General features: G+C 42.9%; 1 protein-coding gene across 1 annotated transcript in view; it reads left to right on the top strand.

Annotated features, from left to right (window-relative positions):
- The window catches only part of PRDM6 (PR/SET domain 6), a 109374-nt gene that overhangs the window by 75430 nt on the left and 12058 nt on the right, over window positions 1-21886 (top strand). Inside the window, exons 4-5 of the mRNA XM_052644221.1 lie at window positions 1783-1907; window positions 17384-17726. Coding sequence (XP_052500181.1) covers window positions 1783-1907; window positions 17384-17726 — 468 coding nt within the window. The remainder of the gene's footprint in view (window positions 1-1782; window positions 1908-17383; window positions 17727-21886) is intronic.

Genomic DNA, 21886 nt, shown 5'->3' with positions numbered 1-21886 from the left:
TGGTTTAGATTCATTCTGTTATGATTTGTAATATCTAAATGGAATTTTCTTCAAAGCGCCCTTGATTGATTGACCCTTAGCTGAACGTTTTGTTTTTATTTTGAGGCTGACAATAATGTTTGTTGGCATGTGTTCCGCTTCAGCTGCGTTGGGACGCCATGAAGCTATCTTTATGAGTCATCCAACCACAATACTAAATACATGTCAGCAAAGGAAATATTATCTGAAAAGGGAAAAATCCCTTTGATGTGCTTCAACATGCAGAGATTTCTGCGAGTTTTGGAAGCTCTGCCCGCTTGTAAGGAACGGTGTACGCTTACACTTTTCTTTTTCCCCTTTTGGCCTACTCTGTGCCTCAAAAGACCACCCATCGCTCGAAAACAGTTCTGCTCTTTCAGCGGCAAAGTGTGTCATTTGGTTTTAGCACATTCATTTGCCGGCGCTGTGTTTATATTAAGGGAAGCCAAACCGAGAGATGAAATGTTACAAGGGTGAAGTACAAAGTCGACTCAATTTTTCTCAAGTTAGGAGATGCCAGTGATTTATATCCCAGCTCCAATTTTGATTTTTTTATGTAGCAGTGGAAAGAATTAATAAAATGCACAGCTCTTAGAGATGCGGAGGGAGGAAGGGGAGTGAGGTCTGGACAACTGGCTAGAGTTTTTGTCAGATATTCATAGAATGTTGGGGAAAAACATTCTGCTTAGCTAGCAGTGCCCTCATGAGACAGAATGGCAGCAAGTAAGGAAAATAACAAGATAAATGAAATTTTTGCAGCTGCAAGTAAAATATTGAGAATCTGCACTTTTTTATTGATCTTTATGATCCTATTGCCAAGAGCCACTTTGTGGTGACAAAATATGTTGACAAGTGCATATCTCACCACCATGAAAAATGTGGTGAAGGATTCGCCTTATGTCTACAGTGTTGTACAAGGAACAGATTGCCCTGCTATGGCCAGTTCCTTACAGAAAGGCTAAATTTAAGGTTCACCAACCCTGAACACTTTTATCTTCAACTTGAGGCTAATGTTTGTAGCAATTCTTCACTGAGAAAACCGATCACAGGCTCCTCTCTTTTTTTTTTTTTTTAAATCTGTAGATTTTTATTTACTGTGCCACGGCTGTTTAGTTCTTGGTACCTTCACTCTGTCATTTCATAGTGTAATCTTTCAGCCAGAGTAAAGTGCCCCTCTTGTATTTATTGAATTTCCATCCACTTCACATAAGAGGGTTATTTTTCCTCTTCTCCTGTATCAAGTTTTAGAGGGAAAAAAGCTATGGGGAAGATTTTTATTTCTCTTAGCCCTTATATTACAAAGCTGCTTAATTTTATTACAAATCTGAGAACTCCCATGCCAAGTTGTAAGAATACACCTAACACTTTTCCTTCAAATAAGAAATCAATGGTGTTAATTTGTATGTGGGGTCGACGTACCAGAGTCTGCAGTTTACCAAGAAAGAGAAGTTTCTCATTAGTGTGAGATGAAATTTTTTCTTTAAATGAACTCTTCCTTTCTACTCTCTCCGGGGCCAAATATCTGTCTCTTCAGCCAGGATGTTCCATGGAGGGACACTGTGGAAATAAACTGTGAGCTATTTATCGTACTGGGTTACAGGCTCTAATTGGTTGCTGGGAACGATAAGGTGGGTGCAGATTTTATTACAAACAGAAATTGTTTAGGTGGGAAACTGGGCAGAACTTTTTGGGGGCAATAAAAATGTGGATGGAGCATGTGAGTCCTACCGATTACTAAGCTGGGTTTTCTTTTGTTTTGAATAGGTCGAATATATTCTACCGAGCCTGTATAGATATTCCCAGGGGTACCGAGCTTCTCGTGTGGTACAATGACAGCTATACGTCTTTCTTTGGGATCCCTTTACAATGCATTGCCCAGGATGAAAACTGTAAGAATTTATTTTAGCTCTGAATTCACATTTCCAAATACCTATTTCAAAGCTAACTTTTAAAATAAGAGTGTTGTTTGAAACTCCTGAAATGTGGTTCACTCTGCTGTGTAACACAAATGTGCACAAGTCTGTTCCATCATTTTATTTTTCCTTGTATATCCTGTGCTTTCTCCCAGGACGTCTTGACCTGTACAGTCCAATGTTTTTTCACCCATTTATGATTTCAAAACCTTTGTCCTAGTTTAAATCATTGCCAGCAGCAGTGTTAAGGCAGCTGGTATCTACTGAGTACCAACTATGTGTCTGGTTCCAAGAGCAGCATAAGTTATAACTTCTGCTCTGAAGGATTGCACAGTCTTGCTGGAGTCACACTGCTGGAAAAACGAAGTAAGGAGACAACACTTTCTTTAATCAGGAACAACACCCCTCCAGTCAATTGGCTTTGCTTCCTCTTAAGTAGTTGTTGGAATAAGTGGGAGTAAAAACCATAGACATATGATTGAGGAATTTGTCTCTAAACATCTTAGTCTAAAATGAACCATGTAATTTTCTTCTATCTTTATTACTGTTACTATCATTATGTTTGAAAAAATAATGCAAACCTTTGCAGTAGTTTTCATATAAACTTTATATATTTGTTTTTATCAATTTTGGGGAAAATATTATAAGGTGATTTCTAGTATTTGGAATAGATTTAGATGATTCTGATGTGCTTCAGTGAGAAACACTGGTTTGAATGATGCAATTTTTTTCTTGTCATCCAACTGACTGATCTGTGAACTGATAAATTTGGATTATATAGTAGAAAAAGAAGCAGAGAGAACAGATTTATATAAGAAACTTAATTTTGGGAAAAAAGTGTTATTTTAATTTTTCCTTCTCTACTCACTTTCTCTCATACATATATGAACTGAAAAAAAATGTTTATAATATTACTGATCAAAATGCTGATGATCAAATATTTCTTTTCCATGTTATCTTTGTAAAAAAAAAAAAATAGAATCCTCAAAAAGCATATTATGCTCAACTTTCCTTTTCTACTTTACCCTAACCCCAAACCAATCTCAAATAAAAAAAATGAATCTTTGGACATATAAGTACATTCCTCTTACTTACCAAGTTTCCATTGGAAAGTTTTTTTTCTGCAGTAATGCTCTTATTTGAGGGAGTGTCTGTTTTCATAGGGGAAAATCTCCATGTTGGACATGAGTGTGTGGTTGGTGTTAGAAGCAGAAATGGCCATGGTGGCCAATATGCTCTGTCTTCCCAGTATGGCTCCATGCCCAGCTCTCCCAAGACTGAATGTAGGTACACACATGGAAAAGCACTGTTAATCAGCTCCTCTGATTAGAACCTCAGTGTAGCTTCACCTTCTAAAAGATGGAATCTGATCCAGAAAGATTCCATAAAACCTATAAGGCCTTCTATTTCCTTCTTTAGTACAGCCTACTACAGACTCTGAAGATATTCTGGTGTGCGTGTCAAGGAATGTCTGGAAGTAAACACATCGAAGTCTAGAGTTCTAAAGTACATAGCACATAGTCCAAAAACCCATTCATTCGTTAGATAGTTGTTGAATACATACTAAGGACCAGTGTCATTGCTGCATACTGTAAATACAGCAGTGAACAAGACGTACAGGAATTCCTGCCCTCATGGAGCATATAGTCTAATGGTGGGAGACAGATTATCAACCAATAAATAAGTAAGTAAGTTTGTCGTGTGATGATAAGTGTCATAGAGATAACAAAGTAGAGAAGGGGTGAGGAGTGCTAGGAATTGGGAGTTGCGGGTTTAGAGATGACCAGTGTGAGCCCTACGAGGAAGGTGGCCTTTGGGCAAAGACTTAAGGAAGTGAAAGAGCAAGCCACATGTTCTTTGGGAGCAGAGTGTTGCAGGCAGTTGGACTCCAAGCATAAAGGCTCAAGATGGAGATGCTACTGGCCTGTAGGAAGGGCATCACAACAGTTAGCATAGGGGTGTCAGTTGGAGAGAGTGGGTTGGGGAGAGTTAACTTAGATTTGGGGACAAGAATCTTATAAGGTCCAGAAGGTCACTGCCGAGACTCTGGATTTTACTCTGTTTGCATTGGACAAGTGGGGTATTGTAGAGTTTCAAGCAGAAGAGTGACATGATCTGACTGAAGTTGTTGCAGGTTTACTCTGGCCACTGAGTGGAGATCTGACCGTGAGGGTGAGGATGGAGCAGGATCCAGTTAGAGGCTCTTGCTGGAATCCGGGGAGGAGGGATAATAGTGGTTTGGACCAGGGTAAAAGTGGTGGAGGTGGTGAGAAGTGCTTGGATTCTGGATACATTTTGAAGGTAAAGTCAACAGCATTTGCTAACACGCTGGATGCCGAATAAGAGAAAGGAGTCAAGGGTAACTCCAGGGCTTTGGTCTGAAGAGCTGGATGGATGGGATGGCCACTTAACTGGATTACGAGTCAGACATGGGAAGCGTGAAGTGACTGCTCAGGGAATGCTTTTCTTCCCTTTGACATGGATCTCTGGGGTGGGAGTCTCGCGTCTGCAGCATTGCTTCTGCCTTGTGATGCTGTTACAAGGATGAGAGGGATTTCGGGGCTGGGCTGGGCGATTTGGGTTTTGTGTGCCATTCGCAGCCACCTGACTGTGGCGTCTGGGAGTGTAGCAGCTGGTCTCCAGGTTGTGTGCTAGTGCCATCCAAAATGCGCCTGGTGGCAGCCCCAGGGGCGTTGCTTCTCAAACCTTCTTTCTCCCATAGTTCAGCCTCTGTGGAGCATTCTTGAGGTTGCTGATTATTGAATCAACTCTACCAGGGCACATGTTATGTATCATTTAGCACCTGAAATCCTTGGAAGGAAATTCGCAAAACTTCAGCACCTTGAAGTGTTATGGATTCAGTAGGCAAACTGTGTAGCTCTTTTCGGTTGAGTTCAGAGCTCTAAGTAGGAAGTTGAAAGAGAATTAAGTCATTGACTAAAATGCTCAACAGTGACAATCCCCCATCCCCCTAAGGGTATTATAGGAATTTTATTTCAGTTCCTGTCTCAGAGTCGTATATCTATCATGGGATTGGCCACCCAAGAAACCAGCAGAAAGCGTCATCGGATGGTGTGGGGGTAGATATACGGCTTTGACTCTAACTGGAAGATGGATTCTCATTCCATATGATTCACAGAGGTACCTAGGGAGGCTTTATAATGAGGGCTCTTTTTTCTGTACCGAGAAAATACTCGGTGTGATTTAAAAGAGCAAATGTGTGAAAGGGCATGGACAGATAATTTAACAGATAGCCTTTCACAGCCCTGAGTAATTTAAATCATCTCACCAGGATTAGCAATTTGAAGACAATTTTTATTCTACCAAGCTAGCCACAAAATAAATTAGGTACCTTAAAAAGAAGCTTCTTGAGATCAAAGACTTATTTGACAAAATGCCTCCATAGAGCTTCCTTATAGTGCTGTGCACACAGTAAACAATACATGCTCACTGGATACATATTGAGAATTTTACTGCCATTATTAGAAGCAATGGATACAAAGTTCAGCCAGATTTTTTGTTGTTGTTGTTAATGAAATTGTTACATGATCCAAGACATTCAAGGAAAATATGATTTTGCTTAGTGAATAATACTTATTAAGCACTTTCATTTATAAAAATACCACTTTCTTCCCCATGGTTCTTTCAGTGGTGAAAGTACACATTTCCTATTGAGCGTGTGGGGTGGGTTCAGGCTTCAGGCACTGGCCCCTCTGGCAGCAGCCACGAAGCAGTGGGACACGCTCCCTGCCCGGACAAGCCATTGAAAGCCGCCTGGCCTCAAAGAGAGGGCAGCGTTTCACACAGGCATTTGGGCTCTGGAAGCAATTCCTATGTTATTTTCTTTAAGAAAGAAAAAAGAAAAAACCCATAGTTCTAAATGTAATAGAGCTGCAAAGAGAGCACGGCTACGTCCACTGTGGGCCTTTCAGAAGAGCCTGAAGGAACGCCTGTGTCGACAGATTGTATCCGCAAGGAGGAATGAGGTTCCCCAAAGCTTCCAGTGGGGGATTAGCTCCTGCAGAGTGTAAAGACCATAGTGTATTCATATTCATTTCAGAGGAAATTAAAAAAAAAACCTGGGAATAAATGTTTAACAAGTCTTCCTGCTGCTTTTTCTGTCTTGGCATATGAAGCTGAGGTGGTGGAATGTGAAACTTGATGGCAACACAGAGGTTGTTACACCGGACTAAACTCTGTCTGAGAGAGGCCTGCCTTTTTGTTTTGATTTTAAAGAGCAGAAAATAAAGATGGGCACCTCTGCGTGGTGCCCTGGCCCCACCATCCCACCAACAACGTGGAACTAGGCCCCGGGTAGAGAAGGCTCCATCAGGCCTTCTGTCTGTGAACATTGAGATGATGGTATAGTTCAGTCCAACAAGAACGTCTGTCTGCAAGACCCTACGGGGAGCATCATGATGGGGTACAAAACCTCAGACCCTGTCCTCAAAGGGCTCGGTGTAGGAGAAGGCACATAAGCAAAAACTACACTATGGAACCTAATGCGGGTGCCTTGTGACATGGCCATAGCAGGGAGCCGGCCTCAGTGGTGTCAGTGATAGTCAGTCAGTTCTGGCTGACTCTTTGTGACCCCATGGACTGTAGCCCGCCAGGCTCCTCTGTCCATGGAATTCTCCCAGGCAAGAATACTGGAGTGGGTAGCCATTCCATTCTCTAGGGGATCTTCCCGACCCAGGGATCAAACCTATGTCTCTTGCATTGCAAGCAGATTCTCTACTGTCTGAGCCACCAGGCCGGTAGGCTCGGTGTTAATGCAGTTGGGAGGAGTCCAGTTCCAGGCCCTTGTGCACAATGGGCAGCTGGGATTGGACCCCTCCCATAAATCCAGGAACCAGAAGTCACTGTTTGTCCCTGAATGGGGAATAGAAAGTGCTACCCTCAGGCCAATAGTCTAAGAAACTCTCCATTTGAGGCCATTGATGAAAGCAGTATGTTGCATTCCAAAACCGGCCCCAGCTATGGGAGGGTATGGGGTTGGGTTTTGCATCACCTGCCAGTTGTGGAAACGCAAAGCCAAGAAGCTGATATAAAACTTGGCCCAGAACTGGAGGAACATGGAGGGTCCTAAAACAAGCAGAGAAGAGTTCCACCCCAGAGGTATCTGCTCAGGACTCCCAACAGAAGGCAGTGGCCACTGAAAACACCTCCACTGAAGGAAGTGGCAAAAGACACAGAGGAGCACGCTGTCATGAGAGATTTGACCTCTTGGATGCCTCAGTGCTTGGCACCTTGGGAGCCTTGCTTTAGGATTGAGGCCCGCATCTCTCCACTTTCTGAGGGTGTAGAGGGCTGACAGCTGAATTGTCTTCAGCCTACAGAGCCACTTTGAAGTGAAGTGAAGTGAAGTCGCTCAGTCGTGTCCGACTCCTTGCAACCCCATGGACTGTAGCCTACCAGGCTACTCAGTCTATGGGATTTTCCAGGCAAGAATACTGGAGTGGGTTGCCATTGCCTTCTCCAGGGGATCTTCCCGACCCAGGGATTGAACCCAGGTCTCCTGCATTGTAGGCAGACGCTTTACCGTCTGAGCTACCAGGGGTCTTACCCTTGGTCATGTTCCCTCCCCATGAAGCCTGTGTCCAGGGACTAGTCAGTGTGGGTGGGTATTAAGGACTACTCCCCTTATTCCACAGAGAAAGCAATGGCACCCCATTCCAGTACTTTTGCCTGGAGAATCCCGTGGATGGAGGAGCCTGGTAGGCTATAGTCCATGAGGTCGCTAAGAGTCGGACATGACTGAGTGACTTCACTTTCACTTTTCACTTTCATGCATTGGAGAAGGAAATGGCAACCCACTCCAGTGTTCTTGCCTGGAGAATCCCAGGGACAGAGGAGCCTGATGGGCTGCCGTCTATGGGGTCGCATAGAGTCAGACACGACTGACGCGACTTAGCAGCAGCAGCAGCCCTTTATTCCAAAGCCAGATGACTCGAAAGGTTAATTAAGTGCTTAGTTAAGTGCTTTTAATTGCTCTTGACACCATCCTCTCTCCTCGTTCTGCAGTAAACCTCTTGTACACAAAACAGCAGATCTCCATTTCAGACTGTTTCCCAGGGGACGCGAATTCAGACAGGGGCTACCAGATTTATATTGCCAGCTCACTCCTCTCACCAGAGACCCAGGCTCCTGTCCACCTGTTGAATTCCCAGCTGCACTTGCCTGTCTCACAGATGTCTCAAACTCAACACATTGAACTGAAACCATCCTACTCTGTCCCCCAAGCTGTCTCTCTCCCAATTCAGTACCTCTCACTCCCATTCACTCAGCTGTTCTTTCTAGAAACCTTGACACCTTGTTCTTTCTCAGCCCATCTGTCTAGTCATTCATAAATCCCTGTTGATTGCATATTCTTAAATGCTTTTCTTTCCATTTCTGCTGCCACCTCCCGATCAGCCTCACAGTCAGCTTTGGCCTAGACATCTGCATTTTCCTTTTTAGTATCACAGCAGCCAAAGTGAAGTCTCGTTGATTTTATTGTTTCAGTTTAATCACTTATTTGGTTAAAAGTTAGTGTTTAACTAACTTTTGGTTCCGTTGATCAGAATTCAGAACATAATATGGACATATAATTCTTCTTCCAAAGGGAGTGAGTTGACACATTCTAAGGTGTCCTTTCAGATGTATTTTTTTGCCCATTCTCTCCTTTGTGCACATTCTCCCTCTTTTTCTCTGCCTCTCTGTTCCTGGTAGCTCAGATGGAAAAGAATCTGCCTGCAGTGCAGGAGACCTGCGTATAACTCCTGGGTCGGGAAGATCCCCTGGAGAAGGGAATGGCAACCCACTCCAGTATTCTTGCCTGGAGAATTCCATGGACAGAGGACCCTGGAGGGCTAGAGAGACTATAGGGTCGCATAGAGGTGGCCATGACTGAGCAGCTAACACTACTACTATTAGATTTTTTGTACTGCATCTCACTTTTTCATTTAATGATATAGGGTGATGATGCATTTAAAGTAGAAGTCCAATCACCTTACACCCTTTTCCATGGGGATGGTCTTGATCCCTGTCTCCTGTACAATGTCACGAACCTCATTCCATAGTTCATCAGGCACTCCATCTATCAGATCTAGACCCTTAAATCTGTTTCTCACTTCCACTCTATAATCATAAGGGATTTGATTTAGGTCATACCTGAATGGTCTAGCTGTTTTCCCTACTTTCTTCAATTTAAGTCTGAATTTGGCAATAAGGAGTTCATGATCTGAGCCACAGTCAGCTCCCGGTCTTGTTTTTGTTGACTGTATAGAGCTTCTCCATCTTTGGCTGCAAAGAATATAATCAGTCTGATTTTGGTGTTGACCATCTGGTGATGTTCATGTGTAGAGTCTTCTTTTGTGTTGTTCGAAGAGGGTGTTTGCTATGACCAGTGCATTTTCTTGGCAAAACTCTATTAGTCTTTGCCCTGCTTCATTCCGCATTCCAAGGCCAAATTTGCCTGTGACTCCAGGTGTTTCTTGACTTCCTACTTTTGCATTCCAGTCCCCTATAATGAAAAGGACATCTTTTTTGGGTGTTAGTTCTAAAAGATCTTGTAGGTCTTCAGAAAACCGTTTAACTTCAGTTTCTTCAGCGTTACTGGTTGGGGCATAGACTTGGATAATTGTGATATTGAATGGTTTGCCTTGGGGACGAACAGAGACCATTCTGTCGTTTTTGAGATTGCATCCAAGTACTGCATTTCGGACTCTTTGTTGACCATAATGGCTACTCCATTTCTTCTGAGGGATTCCTGCCCGCAGTAGTAGATGTAATGGTCATCTGAGTTAAATTCACCCATTCCAGTCCATTTTAGTTCGCTGATTCCTAGAATGTCAACATTCACCCTTGCCATCTCTTGTTTGACCACTTCCAATTTGCCTTGATTCATGGACCTGACATTCCAGGTTCCTATGCAATATTGCTCTTTACAGCATCAGATCTTGCTTCTATCACCAGTCACATCCACAGCTGGGTATTGTTTTTTCTTTGGCTCCATCCCTTCATTCTTTCTGGAGTTAGTTCTCCACTGATCTCCAGTAGCATATTGGGCACCTACTGACCTGGGGAGTTCCTCTTTCAGTATCCTATCATTTTGCCTTTTCCTACTATTCATGGGGTTCTCAAGGCAAGAATACTGAAGTGGTTTGCCATTCCCTTCTCCAGTGGACCACATTCTGTCAGACCTCTCCACCATGTCTCCACACCTGTCTTGGGTTGCCTGCAGGCATGGCTTGGTTTCATTAGTTAGACAAGGCTGTGGTCCTAGTGTGATTAGATTGACTAGTTTTCTGTGAGTATGGTTTCAGTGTGTCTGCCCTCTGATGCCCTCTTGCAACACTTACCATCTTACTTGGGTTTCTCTTACCTTGGCGTGGGGTATCTCTTCACGGCTGCTTCAGCAAAGCACAGCCGCTGTTCCTTACCTTGGGTGAGGGGTATCTCCTTACCGCCGCCGTTCCTGACCTTCAACGTGGGAGACCTCCTCCAGGCCCTCCTGTGCCTGCGCAGCCACCACTCCTTGGGTTGCTCCTCCTGGCCGCGGGCCCTGGCCTCGGGCGCGAGGTGGCTTCTCCTGGCCGCCCCTGACTTCAGACATGGGGTGTCTCCTCCTGGCCACCCCTGACCTCGGACGCGGGGTGTCTCCTCCCGGCCGCTGCCACTGACCTCGGACACAGGGTAGCTCCTCTTGGCTACCGCCACTGACCTCGGATGCAGGGTAGCTCCTCTCAGCCGTTCCTGTGCCATCGCAGCCTGGCACTCTAGGCCGCTGCCCCTGACCTCGGACGTGGTGTAGCTCCTCTCGGCCGCGCTTAGTGAGCCGACTCGCAGCCGCCTGCGCTTAGCAAAATGGCTGTCTGGGGAGGCCTTACAAATAGCTGTGAAAAGAAGAGAGGCGAAAAGCAAAGGAGAAAAGGAAAGGTATAAGCGTCCAAATGCAGAGTTCCAAAGAATAGCAAGAAGAGATAAGAAAGCCTTCTTCAGCAATCAGTGCAAAGAAATAGAGGAAAACAACAGAATGGGAAAGACTAGAGATCTCTTCAAGAAAATTAGAGATACCAAGGGAACATTTCATGCAGAGATGGGCTCGATAAAGGACAGAAATGGTCTGGACCTAACTGAAGCAGAAGACATTAAGAAGAGGTGGCAAGAATACACGGAAGAACTGTACAAAAAAGATCTTCACGACCCAGATAATCATGATGATGTGATCACTAATCTAGAGCCAGACATCTTGGAATGTGAAGTCAAGTGGGCCTTAGAAAGCATCACTAAGAACAAAGCTAGTGGAGGTGATGGAATTCCAGTTGAGCTGTTTCAAATCCTGAAAGATGATTCTGTGAAAGTGCTGCACTCAATATGCCAGCAAATTTGGAAAACTCAGCAGTGGCCACAGGACTGGAAGAGGTCAGTTTTCATTCCAATCCCAAAGAAAGGCAATGCCAAAGAATGCTCAAACTACCTCACAATTGCACTCATCTCACATGCTAGTAAAGTAGTGCTCAAAATTCTCCAAGCCAGACTTCAGCAATACATGAACCGTGAACTCCCTGATGTTCAAGCTGGTTTTAGAAAAGGCAAAGGAACCAGAAATCAAATTGCCAACATCTGCTGGATCATGGAAAAAGCAAGAGAGTTCCAGAAAAACATCTATTTCTGCTTTATTGACTATGCCAAAGCCTTTGACTGTGTGGATCACAATAAACTGTGGAAAATTCTGAAAGAGATGGGCATACCAGACCACCTAACCTGCCTCTTGAGAAACCTATATGCAGGTCAGGAAGCAACAGTTAGAACTGGACATGGAACAACAGACTGGTTCCAAATGGGAAAAGGAGTACATCAAGGCTGTATATTGTCACCCTGCTTATTTAACTTCTATGCAGAGTACATCATGAGAAATGCTGGACTGGAAGAAGCACAAGCTGGAATCAAGACTGCCGGGAGAAATATCAATCACCTCAGATATGCAGATGACACCACCCTTATGGCAGAAAGTGAAGAGGAACTAAAAAGCCTCTTGATGAAAGTGAAAGAGGAGAGTGAAAAAGTTGGCTTAAAGCTCAACATTCAGAAAACGAAGATCATGGCATCTGGTCCCATCACTTGTGGGAAATAGATGGAAAAACAGTGGAAACCGTGTCAGACTTCATTTTTTGGGCTCCAAAATCACTGCAGATGGTGACTGCAGCCATGAAATTAAAAGACACTTACTCCTTGGAAGGAAAGTTATGACCAACCTAGATAGCATATTCAAAACCAGAGACATTACTTTGCCAACTAAGGTCCGTCTAGTCAAGGCTATGGTTTTTCCTGTGGTCATGTATGGATGTGAGAGTTGGACTGTGAAGAAGGCTGAGCACCGAAGAATTGATGTGTTTGAACTGTGGTGTTGGAGAAGACCCTTGAGGGTCCCTTGGACTGCAAGGAGATCCAACCAGTCCATTCTGAAGGAGATCAACCCTGGGATTTCTTTGGAAGGAATGATGCTAAAGCTGAAGCTCCAGTACTTTGGACACCTCATGCAAAGAGTTGACTCATTGGAAAAGACTCTGATGCTGGGAGAGATTGGGGGCAGGAGGAGAAGGGGATGACAGAGGATGAGATGGCTGGATGGCATCACTGACTCGATGGATGTGAGTCTGAGTGAACTCCGGGAGATGGTGATGGACAGGGAGGCCTGGCGTGCTGCGATTCATGGGGTCGTAAAGAGTCGGACATGACTGAGCGACTGAACCGAACTGAACCTTACACCCTAGCTTTAACCCCTTTTTTGGATTGCCATTACTCTTATAATCAATCCCCAGCTCTTTAAAGTGATAGCGCATGGACTACATATAGTCTTCAGAACTGTTTTGTATGGCTCACTTAGTGTTTTGTAACATTCTAATTTAAGCATCATCAGACTGGCCATGCCCTATTTGGTTTGCTACAGATCCCACTGTCCTCTGTTGTACTAACTTACTTCACATTCAAGGTCACTGTCTCAAGGAAGCTATCTTTCCCACTCCAAGTTTAGCCAGCTCTGATAGATGTTTTCCTGACTCCTTTTCTTCTCTGTCACAGCAGTTATACTTGTAGAGACTGTATATTGTGAATTCTAAGATTTGCATATTTTTTTGCATTTTAATCTTTCTGAACCTGGTCTTACAACACACAGTGACTTAATGGTGCAGCTTGCAATTCATGGAACTTTAAATTTGATGAAACCAAGTAAATAATTACCTGTGAAGACTTTTGTGTGTCTCTGTCTCTCACGAGAGTTTTAAATGGTCTGAGAGTCAGGCTATTCCTGTCTTGTTCCTCTATATCTGCAGCACTTGCAGTGTCTGGCTTGTCACCAATGCTTTGTAAGCACTCGTGGGCTGAATGAATGACTGAGGGTGTAAAATAGGACTTTGTAAAACAGATCCTATATTGCTCTCTCTCAGAATTTTAATTTTGCAGGATTTGGTGAGTTCACATTCTTTCCTGAGTATATCCTTTAGAGCTTCCAGAGTTTGCCCTCTCCCCCTCAATCTTTGTCTTACAGACTGAAGACAAAGTCTTCTTTGCTCACCATGTCTTCATGGAGAAACCCCTTTATCCTTTTGAGGAATTTCCTTAGTTGTCTCTGGGCATTTTGCAGTTGTCTACAATGTCTTGGCTTGGGATAGCATAGTCTTTTCTGATTCATTTCTTGTCCTCTTATAATTCCCTGTTTTTCATTAATACTTTTGTTTATTGGACCAATCAAAGTGGTATTCAGAAAGAATGATCTTCTGTGTCTTTTAAGTCCTGCTTAAAGTACTAGACCTTTAAGGGTATCTAGACCTCTAGGGTCTGTGGGCATGTGCAGGCACTCTGCAGAACAACTTCGAGAGCTAATACAGTTGTTTTGTGAAAATTATCCATTCCTAGCTTTACTTTTTTCTCTATCTAAATTATATGCTCATTTCATTCAGTAAAATTGAATTTATTCACAAGTACAAGAAAAGGTGATGCCAAAAGCAGAATATAGAGTGTAAGCATTGCTAATATATCTTGAAAACATGTTTGTTTTGAGGATCCTGTAGAAGAAAATAAGACAGAGAATAAGCATCCCAACTCTTATTACCTCAATGCTCTTATTATCGTTAATTTAGATCCCTGTTTATCCCAAATCATCATAAAAGCTAATATAAACTTTTCTTTATTACCATTTTGACTTTGGTTATTAAACTTAGAAAAATCTATTGGCCCACACATTCTTTTCTTTAATAGAAAAGGTGATGTGACCCTAACAATTTTTGAAAATGAGTTTATTGAGTTACTTTCCAAGAGCTTAAGTGAGAAGTCAGCCTTTATCATCTATACTCAGAGTATCATTTGTATGATTTCCCCCAGAGACATCATATTCCTCTTTCCAGCAGTGAGCTTCTGGCTGGCTTTTCTGCTCTCTTGCATGTTGATGACATCTTCATTCCACAGTCTCCCCACCCTGCCTTCCTTCCTGCTAGTCTGGCCTTCCCAGCCCACCAGAGCTCTGTGTTGCCTGAAGACTTGCGGGTTTCCCTTTGCTTTATCTCTTCCGGATTAGTTATAAATGGGCTAAGTAAGAGGAGTTTTACCTTAATCTCTTGACAGTACTGGTGTTTTGTTTTTTAAGAAAGAGCCAAAACATAAAACATTTCTCTTTATCTTTCAGTATGTAGTTTAGAAGTCACAGCCTCTGTGCAATCAAAGGTTTTTTTGAAAGTCTAAAATGTGTACACACATTTCATATTGGTGATACACTTTTGCCCCAGAAGTTGAAATTAAACAGAAATTTTATACATGAAATATAGACATAAATATGTATATGCATGTGTTTATAGGTGCATTTATAACTTTTATGTTTATGTATGGGTTTATATACACACACAAAAAAACTCTGTACTAGCTGTGAAATGTCCTTTTTATTTTTGCAACACAGCTATTGAATAGACACAGAATTGGAGAGTGGTCAGGAAAAAAAAAATCACCCTGGAAATCAGAGAACTAAAGCTTCCAGCTTGCTGCTGCTAAGTCACTTCAGTCATGTCCGACTCTGTGTGACCCCAGAGATGGCAGCCCACCAGGCTCCCCTGTCCCTGGGATTCTCCAGGCAAGAACACTGGAGTGTTCTCCAATGCATGAAAGTGAAAAGTGAAAGTGAAGTCGCTCAGTCGTGTCTGACTCCTAGCGACCGCATGACTGCAGCCTACCAGGCTCCTCCATCCATGGGATTTGCCAGGCAAGAGTTACTGGAATGGGTTGCCATTGCCTTCTCCAGCTTCCAGCTTAGCTGTGTCCTTAACCTGATGTGTGACCATGGGCACTTATTAGACCGTGAGCAAATTATTAGACCATGAGCAAATTATTAGACCTTCAGCATTTTTTTTCCTTTTTTTGGTTATAAGAGAAGGTAGAACTGGATCAGTTATTCTTATCTCTGTATATTAGAAGTAGTTGGGGGGAACTTAAAAAAATGCAGGTGCTCAGGCCCTACCAAGAGATTCTGGCATTTCAAAAAAAATCTCCCCTGCGAGTCTATTATGCATTCAGGGTTAAGAACTGTCAACTAGACAAACTCTCCCTTGGTCTGTAAGTCTCTTTTTTAAGTTGATATTTCTCCTTCCTAAGACAGGACGGGCCAGGCCAACTGCATGGGCCAGTCCAGAGCCCTGCAAGATAAGCTGTTGTTATTACAACACGCAGAGGTAAAGCGTCCTTGTTGTTGCTGTTCAGTCACTCAGTCATGTCCGACTCTTTGCGACCCGTGGACTGCAGCATGCTAGGCTTCTGTGTCCTTCACCATCTCCCGGAGTTTGCTCAAACTCCTGTCCATTGAGTCGACGATGCCATCCAACCATCTCATCCTCTGTTGCCCCCTTTTCCTCCTACCCTCAATCTTTCTCAGCATCAGGGTCTTTTCCAGTGAGTCAGCCCTTCACATCAGAGGCCCAAAGTATTGGAGCTTCAGCTTCAGCATCAGCCCAATGAACACTTCTTGCACTATCTCACTCAGTCCTTCTGATGACCATTTTACATTTTACCAAGGACTAAATTGTGGATTTAGATGTTCTGTCCTTGCCCACAGTCAAAAGAAATACAGTCAGCCCTCTGTATCCGTGGGTTCCATCTGCAGATTCAACCAACCACAGATGAAACATATTGGAAGAAAAATTCTAGAAAGTGCCAAAAAGCAAAACTTGAATTTGCTGTATGTTGGCAACTCTTTACATAGCACTTAAATGGTATTTAGGTATTATAACTAAGCTAGAGGTGACTTAAAGTATCCAGCAGGGTGTGAGTAAATTATATGCAAATATTGTGCCATTTTATATAAGGGACTTGAGCATCAGCAGATTTGGGCATCTGCAAGGGTTCTGGAACCAAACCCTTCTGGATACCCAGGGACAGCTGTAGATGGTGGAGTTTAAATATTGGCCATCTGAATCACTAAGCCATGCTGCTGTTACTGTCACGATTATTATTTCCACTGTCCTCATTTTGCAGATGAGGAAACAGAGACACAGAGAGATTGTATAACTTGCCTTAGGTGACCACGCTAATGAAAGGCAGAGTTAGAATTTGGACATAGCTCTTTGTGATTCCAAAGCCCGAGTTTCAAGCTCCATGACTGCGTACTCTGTTGCCTCCCACTCTTACTTTATCCACTGCAGCCTGTCTGTGCATTGTGCCTCTCTCGGGCCCTCCCTGAACACTAATTCGTTCTTTTTTCTTGCTGTTCCTATGCTCAAAAACAGTCAGTGCCTGTTTCTTAGGCCCAAGGTCTTTTGTTTATTTATTTATTTGGACGTTAAAGGCCCACTGAGGTCTGCCCCCTGCCGCCCTTTTATTCCCACCGTGCCGAAAACCCATGCTGTGCTCTGTCGCCCTGATTCCCCGCCATCCCACCAGCGTGCCAGACTTCTGTCTCCAGGCATCTTTCATAGGGTTGCCTTCATCCTTCAGCCAGTTTTCCTTGAAAACCTGTTTTGTGCTGACAGGACCAAACGGAAGGCCTGAAATCCTGAGGGCCTGAATCTCCCTTCTCTGCTCAAAGCCCTGTTCTCGGGGAGCCCTCCTTCCTCTCCCTGTCTACTGCTGTGCCTCCCATCTCAACGCTCCCCACATCTGGGCTACAGTGTGGAACTTCATTATGGAGTCTTTTATCTCAGGTCATAAGTAACTATGTGAGGGCAAAGACCATCTATGAAAATCTTGAGCAGATAATCACTGCTTAATAAATAGACATTGAATGAGTTCATTTTGGATAATTGTGCTTTCCCCCTCAAATCAAACTGTCTGCTCTTACATTTATTCTGAGACCAGAAAAGCCAATTTTTAAAATACAGACTTACAGGAATTCTTTTAGATGTTGTTTGACTTCTAGGAATTTTTTAGAAGCCTGTGCTTTGCTTAGTTGAAGGGCAAATAAAACTGATCTCAAACTTTTGCTGTTCTCCCAGTAAATGTCCCCTCAACGGTCATGGAAGCCATGTGCAGACAGGACGTCCTGCAGCCCTTCAACAAGAGCAGCAAACTCTCCCAGGCTCCCCAGCAGCGCTCTGTCGTCTTCCCCCAGACTCCCTGCGGCAGGAACTTCTCCCTCCTGGATAAGTCAGGGCCCCTGGAATCTGGATTTAATCAAATCAGCGTGAAGAACCAGCGCGTCCTGGCAAGCCCCACCTCCACCAGCCAGCTCCACTCGGAGTTCAGTGACTGGCACCTCTGGAAATGCGGGCAGTGCTTTAAGACTTTTACGCAGCGGATCCTGCTACAGATGCACGTGTGCACACAGAACCCTGACAGGTAACTCCACCTCTCGTCGCTCACAGGGTGTGTGTGCTTGTGAGACTCACTGCTTGCCTTCCTGTCGCCTCCTCCAGCCACACCTGGGGGAAAATCCTGCAATCAGAGGTCTGGAAAGTTGAGAGTCATGTGAGGCGCTTCTTTGGCTTTATTGTGTAGAAGGGCTGCATGAACGGGGGCTGCAGAAAGGAATCTTCTGTCACTTCCCAAAGAGCTCTGCCTGGGTCTAAAGGGAGGCAAAATAGAAGGTGCAAACTTATGAATATCATAGGTGGAGAAATGAGGTCAGGATAATTAGAATCCTCTCTGTCTTCCAAAGATAATATAGCTGCCCTCTCTGCCGCTGTCACAGTCGTTTCAGGGTTCACCTCCAGTGTGCCGTGGGTATGAACTTAATTAAGTACTAAGAGGTAATGAATTGGAATTTTTTGCTTAGTACTATTTTTCTTCAGAGCATGCAAACCCATAAATCCTGCAAAGCTGTCAAAAGGAAATACCTACTCTGCTAGTGATGTGGAGGAAAACAGATGCCACTTATTCAATAAACTAATATCCACACAGAAGAAAAATGTTGACTAGATACCTCGGAGTCAAAGTTGGTTTGAAAGTTTGTCAATAAAGAATTTTATGGCCATGAACTGAAGATGAAATTTAGCTGAACAAGTGAATTAAAATTTCAGGTACTTTGATGAGTGGCACAGTAGACATAATGGAACTATTATTTATGAATCAAAACGGGTTTATTCGACAGTCTTGATAGCTGGGAGCGCAAAAGACAAAAATCAAATTAATTCAGTAAGAAAGGACGGTGTTTTATCTCCCCTTCACATCCTATGAAAATTTGATTAAATGCAAACTATCTAAAAATATTTTTAATATAAAGGCAGAAAGTAAATTTTGGAAGTAGAATAGGAGACTCGAAAGCAGGACTCCTGAATTAATTTTGTTAATTTAGCCACTGATGAACCTTAAGCCACTCAGCACTCCTTGCCCTAAAATATATGCACCCAACTGTCCCCTCTTAGCTCTGCAGGATACAGCAGTGTATTGGAACCCAAGCAGGTAGGGAGGATGTTGGAGAGGGGGCAGATTTTTTTTGATTTTTTTTTATTTTTAAAATTTATTTTCATTTAATTTATCTTTTTTATCTTTTTATTTCAGATAATGATCCATTTTTTGGGTACATGTGCAGTTTTATGTGTATACATGTTTTGTTTTGTGCCATGCTAGAAACCACTTGCTTGGCTTCAAAGCATTGCCGTAACTGATTGATGTTGAAACATTCATATTAAGGCCATTAAGGCAGCTGTGTCTATATCATCTTTTACCTTCAATAGGAGAGCCTCCCAGTGAAAATACCAACAGACTTCTGCATATCTTTGTAGTGTTGGCTTTAAGGGAACACAAAAGTTTTGGAAATGTTTTTCTTACTGCAGAAGGATTTTTTTTTTTTTTAATTTGCCTTCCTTGCAAGTATATGGATAGCCTCAAGATATATCTGTTCAAAGTTTGCAAAGCATTTTGGTTTTTTTTTTTTTAAATATAAGAAGTACATTACAATTTGTTATTATAAACTTGCTTTTTAAATTGACGGAGTTTAGGTGTGCATGAGTTTAGGTGTATCCTCAGAGATTCGTTGTGATCATCACAACTGAATATACAAGGTAAGATGAAATGATAGTTGAAAATTTCTGGATGGAGGAACTGAAAGCTTAGCTTTGAGTATGACGACTTCACGCTGAATGTCATATGAAACAATGAAATATATCATGGTAAATAAAAAGATAGCAAAACAGACTGTTTTGTCTGACCTCAGTTTCGTTTTGAAAAACATGTGTGTATTCTGGTTTAAGTTCCTGTGAAGTCTGTTCTGTCAAATAATAGTGTTAGAATTTGTAAAGCATCTATGTAATCTGTCAGACAAGTGCCCGACAAATTAGAAAACTTACAAAGGGTACAAAAGTGTACAAAATACACTTCCACGAGAGACTGTTAGGTTATTGCTGATTCCAAGCTAATCTAGAGTTACTGGCAAAAATCCGGGTGGCTTGAGACTGCTATCCTGTGTGAGACCCCGCTGGGCTTGTTTGATGCAGATGTCCAGGTGTGGTTTGGCCAGGCCCTCCCAGATGTGGTGAAGTAATGTGCTTGATATGCAGGTAGATCGCCTCATCTCCTTCTCCTTTCCCTGTACTTTGCTGGTGAAGACTTGAGAGGCGGTCACCATCATTCGTGAATAAGTTAAAAGTAAGAATTATGACTTCAATAAAGTAGTCCTTTTAGAGGCAGAGTAATAAAATACAGTGTTTCTTACTAATAACAGGGAGATGCTTGAATTATTCCATCACATTTGAGTTGGTTAGTGGAGATAAGGGAAATAGAGATGCTCAGTCTCCTTGACCCACTGGTTTCACCGAGTTACATAATGTGCTTTTAGGATATAGGCTTGGAAGAGCTGTATGGTTGCTGTTCCAGAATCTCGCCAGCTTTCCTGTACCAGCACATTTGGGAGCAGAAAACGTTCTCTCCGTAATTCTTAACCACATGAGTGAATTTCTAAAGAGGAGAAATATACGGAACTAAAGTGGAGCATCAATTTGTGCATAGTTGTGAGATTTGGAGTCTTTTATTATCCATGTGGAGACTTTGAACTGCTGAATAGACGTATTTTCCTTAGTGGTTGACTCCATACATTAACTGACTTTTAGTCCTTGGCAGTTTGTGCCCATTCAGCCCTATACAGTGAAAAAACTCGGAACCTGCCATTCAGAAACCATTTCCCTCCTATTTGAAAAACGCAAAAGCTTTTATTTTGATAGGAAAATCTTGCTACAACTAGAGGCAAGAAAGGGAGACACAGAAGACAAAGTCAGAAAGTAAACAAGCTAGAGTTTAGTTTCAAACATGTCCAAATTTTGAAACAGGTCCTCGAATCTTAGGTCCAAAAGATTTTTCACTCAACAGACTGAATATTGGGGCCATGAAACCCAAGACATTTGAACTTTCATCAAAGAGACTGGGTGTGTCTTTATTTGTAAGTTTTTTCATGTGAGGGACAATCAGTAAGTCAATTCCTTGTTATAAAGGAAAGAGATCTGAGGATACCCAGGATTGGCAGCCTTACTGATTTTCACTACCATGTTATTTACATTGAACACAGAAGGAAAATTCATTTGACCTGGCAAAGTAGCAATTAGCATTAAAGATAAAAATACACCCATAATGGGGTCCAGAAGCCACAGGATTGTTATTTCTGAATTTTATTGTGTTAATGTCATGTCCGACTCTTTGCGACCCCATGGACTGTAGCCCACCAGGCTCCTCCATCCATGGGATTCTCCAGGTAAGAGTACTGGAATGGGTTGCCGTTTCCTTCTCCAGGGGATCTTCCTGACCTAGGGATCGAATCCGGGTCTCCCGCATAGTAGGCAGACGCTTTACCGTCTGACCCACGAAGGAAGTCCTAATATTAAACATACCCACCCCCCAACTCTCTTCTTCCCTTTTCTCCAGCTACTGACTTTTTCTTTCATGAGTAAATTCAAAGGGAGGAAGCTGTAGGAATCTAGATCAACCTAGATATTATTTAGGGATTTCAAAAAACATGCTTTAGCATAAGTTTATTCCAGGTGGTGCAGTGGTAAAGAATCTGCCTAACAATGCAGGTGATGCAATCCCTGGGTCGCGAAGATCTCCTGGAGAAGGGAATAGCAACCCACTCCAGTATTCTTGCTTGGGAAATTCCATGGACAGAGGAACCTGGCGAGCTGCAGTCCATGGGGTCGCAAAGAGTCAGACATGACAGAGAGACTAAGTGTACACACAGGCACATAAGCTTATTACCCAGGCCAGGGCAGCTTGACAAATTTGTGCTTGAACCAGGAATTAGAAATCCCTTTCCCTTCTGTTTTTTGCTGCAGAAACTCCAAGGTCCCACTGCGGGTAGTGGTGGTGGTAGTGGGGCTCCAGAAAGGTGTAAGCAAAGCCTTCAATCACAGTGGGTTATTTTCTGATGAATATGTTCTATTTTATTCTCTGCAGAATGTCTTTACAGTGCTTATCTTTATTTTGCATCATTTTCCTTTCCTTCTTGATTGTACCACGTGGGGAAAGCTTGCCTTTACCCTCCTGGACACACTGTCAGCCGCTCACATTTGTGT

The sequence above is a fragment of the Budorcas taxicolor genome, chromosome 7 (assembly GCF_023091745.1).
Source record: "Budorcas taxicolor isolate Tak-1 chromosome 7, Takin1.1, whole genome shotgun sequence".
Classification (NCBI taxonomy): Eukaryota; Metazoa; Chordata; class Mammalia; order Artiodactyla; family Bovidae; genus Budorcas; species Budorcas taxicolor.
Note: the sequence above shows the minus strand (reverse complement) of the source record. Positions and strands in the feature narration are given on the sequence as shown.